Source organism: Malurus melanocephalus, unplaced genomic scaffold (assembly GCF_030028575.1).
Source record: "Malurus melanocephalus ecotype Western Australia unplaced genomic scaffold, MMel_1.1 scaffold_358, whole genome shotgun sequence".
Lineage (NCBI taxonomy): Eukaryota > Metazoa > Chordata > Aves > Passeriformes > Maluridae > Malurus > Malurus melanocephalus.
Window position 1 is genome coordinate 89,876 of NW_026623590.1, and position 9,947 is coordinate 99,822.

The 9,947-nt window shown below is 41.4% G+C and overlaps 2 protein-coding genes across 4 annotated transcripts in view; one reads left to right on the forward strand and one right to left on the reverse strand.

Annotated features, from left to right (window-relative positions):
• The window catches only part of INSYN2A (inhibitory synaptic factor 2A), a 35,876-nt gene extending 31,804 nt beyond the window's left edge, over nucleotides 1-4,072 (forward strand). Inside the window, exon 4 of the mRNA XM_057378424.1 lies at nucleotides 3,590-4,072. Within this exon, the coding sequence (XP_057234407.1) occupies nucleotides 3,590-3,773 (184 nt within the window). The 3' untranslated portion in view covers nucleotides 3,774-4,072. The remainder of the gene's footprint in view (nucleotides 1-3,589) is intronic.
• The window catches only part of LOC130580732 (dedicator of cytokinesis protein 1), a 174,163-nt gene that overhangs the window by 89,710 nt on the left and 74,506 nt on the right, over nucleotides 1-9,947 (reverse strand). For all 3 annotated transcript variants that reach the window (XM_057378422.1, XM_057378420.1, XM_057378421.1), the window contains exon 27: nucleotides 9,806-9,901. In XM_057378422.1, the coding sequence (XP_057234405.1) occupies nucleotides 9,806-9,901 (96 nt within the window). The remainder of the gene's footprint in view (nucleotides 1-9,805; nucleotides 9,902-9,947) is intronic.

A 9,947-nucleotide genomic window follows, 5' to 3' on the forward strand; every position in this document is an offset into this window, starting at 1 on the left:
TTATTTCATTTTATTTGGCCCAATTTTCACAGGCAGGACATCACTGCAACCACTGACACACAGGCAGCTGCCCTAAAATGTCAAGTTTTGGTTAGAGACCTTGTAAGCACACAGTTATTCCAGGGAGAAAACACAAAAATCTTTATCACAGAGAGAACTTCACTGCTCATAGTTGATAAAAACAGCCCCTCTGTTTGGAGGAAGAATTTGGGATGAGCACTGAACATGGCAAAACCGACTCAGTGTTCCAAATTTAACAATATTGTAGGGAAGTGAAGTTTCAGGATGTCCTGATCAGGAGTGGCAGGCCAAGGTTGGTGCTAATAAATAATATTTTAAATTTATCTCTTGTTTCTGCAGGGCTTACTCAGAATTTTCTGCCTATTAAAAGGTATTATTATATTATCCAAGAAAAAAACACTTCTGAAGCAAATAATCCTCACCTCTGTGTGTAATGCCAGAAGAACAGGAGAATCCTGGATAATTAAGTTAATGGAGTTATTAAGGGACAAAATCCAAGTTTGAAAGTGAAAAGAGGCACCTGGCAGGGAGGATATTTCAGGGMAAGGTCATTGGGAGAAAGGACAGCTCGGGATGCTGAGGGGACAGAAATAGCAGCGAGCACAAACCAGGAKTGGCAGAGCTGGGACAGGTGACAGCATCAGGAACGCAGCTCTGCAACAAAAACATGAGGAAGCCCCACAAAAATCTGTAATTCCTGCTGGATTTAATGGCTGGAAGTGGCCAAGGCTGGGTTGGAATAGTGGGAGATGTCCCTGGCCATGGCAGGGTGGGATGGGATGAACTTTAATGTCCCTTCAACCCAAACCATTCTGGAAATCTCTGACTAATGATGATGAATAGCATTTCATTAACACTATCAATAAGATAAACTTAAACTCAAGTGAGCTATAGAAAAATATGCAAAAAAAAAACTAAAAAAGAAGGTTTTTGTCTTATTTCTGCACCACAAACAGGTATAAATTAAAACCTACGTTTGCAATCAAATGATTTGCCTGACAGAGCAGCTCCATTAAATCACCTCCAAAGCTGAATAAATTGATGCTGATAGACACCAATCAATTATTCTGCAAAATCTATGGTTCTAAATGCTGAAATAACACAACTGTTTTTCCTTCAGCCTCTTTATACCCTTCAGAAGCAAAATATTTCCCTTGGATGTGAAGGCTMAAAGCTGATCTGTGCTGCAGCAGCAAATACCAACAACATGGGGCTTGTCAGATGCACCAGAATTGAGAAGCTTTTTTTTCCTCTTGAGGTCCATCTTTAATAGAAATTGATTATGTAAAAAATTACTCTGTTCAGCAAGGGTTTTTTCTTATAACAATTTCTTTTTAGAGCTATTTCCAGCAGCTCTTAAGAGCCTCCCTGCAAGAATAACGTTTGAAAGAAGTAAAAATGAACTCAGGCAATGCCAGAGCTGAAAGGCGCTTTTTTTCCCCCAAAAAAACCTTTATGCTGAGAAAAAAAAAAAAAAAACAGATACAATACGTGCTAAAAGTTACACTTTAAATGAAATTTAGTGAGCTCTTCGAGTAGCACCTCCTTCGTTCCCAGATTTTGTGTCACTGACAGAATTCCTGTGCTGGGATATTCCCAATGAGCTGATAATCCCCATYTCACCACTAAATTCATACTGAACTTCCCTAACAAACTCTTTTTTGCCAGTTAAACTGCACACAGGAACGTGATATCAGTGAAAACAAAGTTGTTTTTCTGCTAAGGAGGGATTTTAATCAGCAGGATTGGAACGTGCTTCTGCACCGACACAGCTGCCTCCTGAAAATTCACTATTCTAGCCTAGAATTAAAATTTTTTAAACTACCTTCCTTGATTTGGAATGGCTTTTTATTCATTAAGCACATAGCAGTGGGTAAAATACTCTCTCTGTTTGAACTCTTACCTAATGCATTTCTCTGCTGTTAAAAAGTTTCTCCAACTCACTAAAACTTGTGCTAAAAATGGATTTAAGGCTTCAATCGAACAACAAATCAGGCCCATCCAAATGTAAAAATACATCACATCTTCCCAGCACCCCTTTCTGGGGCTTCACCAGAGTCCTTGAAGTCAAACTCATCAGCTCTTAAAAAAAACAAAGCACAAAATGATCCTTTCCCTTCTCTCAGCAGCTTTAATTCCCTGCCCTCCAGCCTTGGAGGAAACAAACCCAGCCTAAATCAGCAGAAGATGGTGGATGATATTCTGTGCTCAATTTCCAAAAGCTGTGACACCAAAGTCCACCAGAATTTCCCCTCGGAAATCACAGAGGTCTTTTACACCTTAATGATTCTGCTGGAAGAATCTCCGCTGAAATGGCTTCAGGTGCTCTGTGCCACATCCCTGCACTCCTTAAGCCAGACAGGGCCCAAAATGAAATTTAAAATAATCTCTTTTTGGATGAGAGCTAGCCAATCACATCTCACTTCTCTAGTGGTTCACTCCAAACAAGCAATGGCAGAAATAACTCTGAAAACATATTTAATACTAATTAAAAGTGATCTCAAGTCCAGAAGTGATAATTTTGTATTTAGGTAATGATGAAAGCAGYCAGTGCAAAGCTCGAGACACTCAGCAGTGGAGGGAAACAGGGAAGAAATAAATTAATTATAATAATCAATAATAAACCCAAGTGCCTCAATTCCCTTCATTTTAYCCTTTWAAATYATCCTCTGATATCCAGAGGCMCCACTGCAATAGGGTGGGRTCAGATGATCTCCAAAGRTCCCTTCCAACCCCAAATATTCTACACAAGACAGGAAAAACCCCAGTGCAGAATGAAACCACAAAGCTCCAAAGTATTTCTGAAGGGCCAAAACTCAGTTTCCACCATCAGACAGAACTTTTGCTCAACGTTCTGCTGTGGTTCCTTTGGTTTATAAGGTGGCCTCAAAATGCTGTGCAGCACAATGCTCAAATAAAGCTTGTAATTCCATCCTAATGATGGTTCTTAATTTCTGGAAGGACTTTTGTAGCCAATTCAGGACAGGGATTTCACGCCTTCAGTCTATTTTCTGAATGCAAAACTACCCTATAAAACAGAACTGCTTTTTATTTTTTTATTTTATTTATTATTGGTTAGTAAAACCATTTATTATATGAGTCTGCCCATATGACAGGAACTTGGTGAAATTAATCTTTTCCACRGTAAAACTGGCAAGGAATAGCTCAGGTAAAGAAATTGCTGAGACCCTCATTGTTTTCAGCCACTCAGCTTTTCCCAGAGCACAAGGACGCAGCTGCCTGGCAGCCACCCTGACCTCCAGAGCCTGGAAACCTTCAAAAATTGTTTCTCCAAAGAAAAAAAAAGTTGTATTTCTACTGCTCAGATCACTTCACAGGATCTCCACCGTAATCCTCAAGGCCCTCCTGAACAGCAGGGACAAGCTACACAATCCCATTCCCATTTCCCTTCTGTATTCTGACCTTTTTGGAACTTTCCCTTTCCCTTCTCATGCAAAACATGTTTTTTATTTGACTTTCCTGAGTTAAGCACTCAGATGCTAGGTTAATTAAATTTTTTTTATTGTCATAATTAATAACTGATTGCTTTTTTTCTTCCCATTTCTAGTGTGGAATTGGATTTCAAACAGCAAGAAGATAAACTCCAGCCAGTTTTGAGAAAACTTCATCCTATTGAGGAAACTCAGGTTGCACCTTTGCCTTATTCTCAGGAGAGCTACTCCTCCACTCCCAAGCAAAAATCCAAAACTGAATCAAAAAAGCACGGAAGATGGAAACTCTGGTTCCTTTAACCCAAGTCCATTACATGTGGAGTTCAAGGCCTTCTCTGATAAATATTTGGAGTTGTCTCCGTGATCTCTGACGGGATCGTGGCGAAGGAGGAGCGTTCCTGGCCAAGGGCAGCACCCAGTTCTCACCGCGTGTACCAAAAAGGCCTTTGTACCTACGGACCCATCCCGGGAGCAGGGGCTGGGGGAGCACCCTGCCCTCCTCYACTGCAGCTGGCCAACGTGGGATGTGAACCTGAACGGCAATTTGGACAAAGATGGAAGTGAAACTGTTTTTTCCCCGCTCAGATCCGCCGGCGTCGCGCAGGAATGTCCCGAGCCTTTGGGGGTCTGGGTTGTTGTCTCCGGGCAACAGAGAAGGGGAAAATAACAAGCAAGCCTTATGCTGGCAGCGGTGTTCCGTTTTACAGCTCCGTGTCGAGCGGGGAGTGCAGTTTTCAGCACACAATTCCTGGACAAAGCACAATTTTTCCCGCGGCTCGCAGCCGCGCCGATCTCCGAGACGTGACTGTGGTGTATTCTCTGCCTTCATGCGATGTAGACTCCGACCAAGCTCTCACATTTCCACCTCATTTTGGGTTTAGCTGTGTCCTCATCACCACAACCACTCCATCGCTCCTCCCCAGCAGGGGAGTGACCAGAAAGCTCCCAAAAATCCAGCCCAGCCTTTCAGCACCTCCAGCTCGCAGGGTCCASGCCACGGGACGAGCTCTCCGTGTCACCTCCGGTCCCCAAAAGGTCTCAGCCCCACAGGATCCAATCCCAGCCCCAAACCAGACCGATCCCAATCCCAATCTCATCTTCTGCCCATGCCATGGGTCAGTATTTTTTGTAGCAGTCTTTGGAAAACCTCTCCACAACTGCAGAATGCTCCAGGAGATTGAGGCTGCAGCGCTGCCTGGGAGGAGCTGGGATTTGAAATGCTGCTTATTTATTTATTAATTATGCTGCTCAGATGGGTTTCCCAACTTATTATAATTCATATCTCAATCTGTTTAATTGTACTTACTAATTGAAACATAGGGGAGAGATGTGAATCAGATTTTTCCTAATTTTGGTTCATTTTTTTTTTTTAAATGGCACTTAAAAATTTTGCTCTRACTTATAAACTGCAACTTTTCCCGTTAAGTATTTGCTTCCATCATTAAACTTGCATCTAAAATGACCATTGGTGGGAAAATTCCTCATACCAGACRTGGTCAGGGAATGGGAATCTTGTTGTTTGTTTGGTTCAGGATTTTTTTTCCAAGGATTTCAGGTAATTTGAGTGTCATGTGACAAACTGGGTTGGAAATTGCATCCCCTGCAGCAGCAGAAAGGCAGAAAAATTYTTCAGCTTTTAGGTGCAATAACCATGATCAGTGATTTGCACATATTAAAAATTTAGAAAGTGTTTTCATTTACACTGTTCCTCCTCTTAGCTCAGCATCCAATTTATTCCCGAAAGGAAACTGGAGGGAAATAACTTTTTTGGTTTTCCTCAAAGAGCAAGAAAAGGAAGTTATAAAGGAAACAGAAATGCAGAAGTTATCTATGGCCAGCTCAAAATTTGCAGTAAACCTTCAAGAGGGCTACGAGCTCTTGCACAGGAGCAAATCCTGAAATCCTTTGGTGAAAGGTGAAGGATTGGGAATCCTACAGGTGATCCTGTACACAAGGCAGCAAGTGCCATCATCTCATGTGGAAAAACCCCTGTGTTTCACGTATTTTATATTGTTTTTAACTAAAATATGAAATGGTTTACAGTTTACAAGAATTACAAGACAGCCCCATCCATGGTTTAGAAACCCAAATATTTCCAAACATAAAAAAACCCTTTTGTTTTTTCCTAAGCAGAAAGAAACTTCTAATATGAAGAAGGAAAATACAGCAGTATTTATAATTAAAATCACCTTAATAACTAATGCACTCCTCCATGCTAATGGGACAAGAGTTTGGGGTTTTTTTAAAGAAATTAAGCCAAACATCTATCCCTGGCAAGCAGCTCCCAAATGCTCAGTGCCACCCCTTGGTAGCTTTGCAGGGACCCCAACACAAACCCAACCACAGCTCATGCAGAGCTCCTGGAATGGGCAAAAAGAGGGAGGAAACGTCACACTGGAGAAGCGAAGAGCTCACAGGGAAAGTTCTCACRGCGTGTTCTCTACATGTCCAGGCTATTTTCTTAACAAGTTGCAGATTTTTAATTTTTTACATTTTTTTAAACCTGGGGAAAGCTGACATTACCATAGAGTCTCGCTTCCGACCGATATCATCTCGTGTTCCCTCTCCTACCCTCCCGATGTAATTTGTAATAAAATGTTTTTGCAAGTGTGTAAAATGTATCATAATTGTATTGCCTTTAGAATCACTCAGGCTCAGGTTAGATAGACACCAAGAGAAACAAAAAAAAAGACAAAAACCCAACCTAATTCTTTAGAGCTTTTAGTTCCATGTGACTGACAGAGCTGTTTTCACCCTCGTGTAGAAGATCTTGGAGGTTCTGACGAGGAAAATGCGTTTTTATTTTTAATGTGGCTTTGCTGGATTCACTGGCAGTCCCCCTGCACTTCACACACTGATTTTCTATATGCACTTCTCCCAGCTCCTGCTTCAAAATATACTTTTTAGCCAATAAATACTGCAGTGATTTTACATCCCTCGCTCTTTGTTGAGTCCTTATCATTTCCACATAGCAACAGTTGCATCCTTTGGTTTAGAACTACAAGGAAAACACTATTCCTATGAGTAGCACTTGGTTTCTTAAAGATTTAAAAGAAAAAAAAACACCACTGTAAAAATACTTAAAAAAAACAAGGAAAAACTGAAAAAAAATACAATTAAAACTGGAAAATCCTACCATGGGTACGAAGTGTTTGCTTTCTCTTGCCTAAAATGTAAAGCACCGTCCACACCTTCAATCRCACTCAATGTTTTAAAGGTTAAATCACTTTTTCCAATCAAATAAGGTCATTTTTCATGAACTTCYCAACCAAGTTTGCTGTTAGATTATACCAGTTCTTCAGGACCTGTGTCTGACCAGATTTTACATATTGCTGCTGGAAYTGACCTGGAATTTAACCAGATTGCCACAAAAAATCCAACGGCACTGACACCATTTCGTCTGGGAGAACGAAAGGGACTGCGTGAAGATTTTTAATATTATTTCAGCATCCATGAAATCCAYCCGTGGTTCATTAATACCTGGAGTGCTACAAATGTCTCCATTTGTTTAGGGGATGTAACTCATTCCCATAAATGTCAGTGGGGAGTGCAACGRCGAAGGTTTGACAACACAAAAAAAGCTCATTATTCAGGATGGAACAAAACTACAGCCATCATCCAAAATTCCACTGCACTTTCTGTGAAATTAGCTCACAATATGCATTTCAAATGGTTTTAAAAGAGAAGAAAACATGTGATTTGATACAGAAAAGTATTTTCCTGTGGAAGAAGTCTGGTGAAGAAAACAAGGTTTTCTCCCCAACATTTTGGAATGCATGAACATGAGCTGGACAGATTTGAAGGCACAGGAAGATAATTCAGCTCCTGAGTAACTGCAGCCTCAGAAATCTCCTGTGATCATCAATAATTCTTATTTTACACTTGCACTTGTATTTTACAAACCGATGAGGATTAAAAATTCTCCTGCTACCAAAATTATGGTCAATTCAGATTTTAAACTAATCACTTTCACTCCATTCTATTTAATATCTAGTTCTTCTTACAACTGATTTTATTATTCCAAAGTATATCACAAAACTTGCTTTTGATTTCATCAAGGAACTCACATTTAAGGAAGAGAAAATTAAAACCAAACGTGCAAAGCCAAAGGGAACTACTGRAGAATMTTTGCAGTTCGATGCCATAGAAAARGCAYATCCTCTAAAATTAAAACTTTCCACTTGAGCACTGAAATTTTTGACATTCCTGCACTGTTCATAAATGGCATTATACAACATCAGGTTTTGGATGGACATGGTGTCAGTAAGTATTTGCCYAAGGAGAAAAACATGCCAGCTTTAGGACACCAATACAGTTATATTTATAGACTCAAAAAATGGTTATGTCCTGTATTTTACTTCTTTTTAAAGAAGTTATCATGACTTGACTATGCCTCTGTAAGGTATTTCAAATCCCTTCCTTCCAGTCTGTATGGTTAATTCCCTACTACAGGTAAAATTAAGAAAAAAGAGAAATCAATGCAACATTCCAACCCGAAGCTGATCCAAGGGAGGTCAGGTTACACTTCCTAATTATTGTCATTATGCATTTTACCCCTCCCACTTTGCTGACAGCACAGAAACGATTTGTTGCTGGTTAATGAACAGGGGAATCTTTTCAGCAGAGGCTGCATTGTAAGGTAGGAGTAGGTACTCATTAAAAGCACCCTGAATATCTGCATTTATTCACTGATTACTGAGGCCATGCATGGAGGGATTCCAAGCTCGTGAGCACGATGGGGATCTTTAACACCACCRTGCTCAGCTCAAACACACACACACAGCTTTTCAAACCTCAGCTGGCAACTGCAAAAGGCATAATTAACATTTTGAAATATCACCTGAATCATGCTCATCAAAACAGTAATTAATTCGCATTCAGACTGAAACTGAGGAAGTTAAAATGACACAAAAAACTGGTGACTTCCTTGCACTGCTACTGCATCCCAGCACTGGAACATTCTGGAGGAATCATCTGCTTGGAACCATTTTTCCATAAAGGTTGTGGATTTTCATTCCTGGAAATGCCCCAGGCCAGGCTGGACAGGGCTGGGAGCACCCTGGGACAATGGGAGGTGTCCCTGCCATGGCAGGGGTGGAATGGGATGAGCTTTTGGGTCCTTTCCAACCCAAACCAGTTTGGGATTATGGGATTCTTGACCCAGCAATGGATCTGGTGATCCATTATCCCTTCCTTACAACAAAAACCAAAGTGATACAAGTGGAAGGCCAGAACAAACCAGTGGATGATGCACTGCAGACAAAATGCAATTGCAGCAGGTTTGCCAACACAAACAGCCCCATGTGCCAAGGAAATGGGCAGCAGGAGGAAAGGAAGATGTGCTGAAGACACAGAGCCCTTTCAAATRTCAAATATTGCTGTGTGCAATTACAGGGGGAATGGACTCATCTCTCTAACAATTATCCCATTGTAGGAAAAAAATCAGAGMACCGAGCCAAAGTGACCCAAAGTGATGCAGGACAGAGGGACAACGCTCAGACACAGCACAAACCTGGCCCACCTGGACCAGTTTCCTGAAGGGATCAGTGGCCACCAGCAGCCAGCTGAGAAACATCGCAAGGAAAAGGCAAATACACAGCGAGCCTCCAAAAAACACCAGAGACTCCCCAAAAACAAAGAGACTCCCCAAAACACACAGGGAGACTCCCAAAAGCAGAGAGAGACTCCCAAAAACAAGCAGGGAAAATCCMCCAAAACACACAGAGAGACTCCCAAAACAAACAGGGAAAATCCCCAAAAATACACAGGGAGACTCCCCAAAATGCTCAGATCTATTTCCATTTCAGACACCAACAGGCCTCRTTTTTTTTCATTATTTAGTTCAATATTAATTAATTAAAGTTGAAAACTTCAAATGTCAGGCTTTAAAATCCCAGTGGTCAGCCACCCTAAGTCCTTCCTCCAGGTACTGAAAAGAACAATTTTGAGCTCTGCTCTTCAGCCATTTGAACACTTACCTTGGTTATCTCAGTTTGAATCAAAAAGCAAAGTAAATGCTTGTAATGCAGTAACAACCAGGCAAGACTCTCCTTCCCAYACCTCTCAGCTGGCTAATTACCAATCCTACATCATTCTGATGCTCACATATATCAATCCTTCCTAATCACCTGCCCACAGATTTTTTTTTTAACATTTTTTTTCTCTCTCCCTGTGTCAAGCACAGCGAAATCAGCAGGCAGCGCTTCCTGAGCACACAGAGCCAGCGAGAGCAGCAGGTTCTGATTGCTTTGGGCCAGCTGGGATTTGGATCCTGTTACAGCAGCTTCAGGAGGAGGTGACAGATATTTGAGTTTACATCAGGAGACACTCACAATGAGCTCGGAGTCTCGTCCCATGGAGATCACCGTCCTGTTGACCGTGCGCAGCAGGTTCTCCATGATGATCTGCACGTGGCGCTGCGTGGGGCCCTGAGGAGGGGAACAAAYCACTGGTGACTCCCCAAAACACACAACT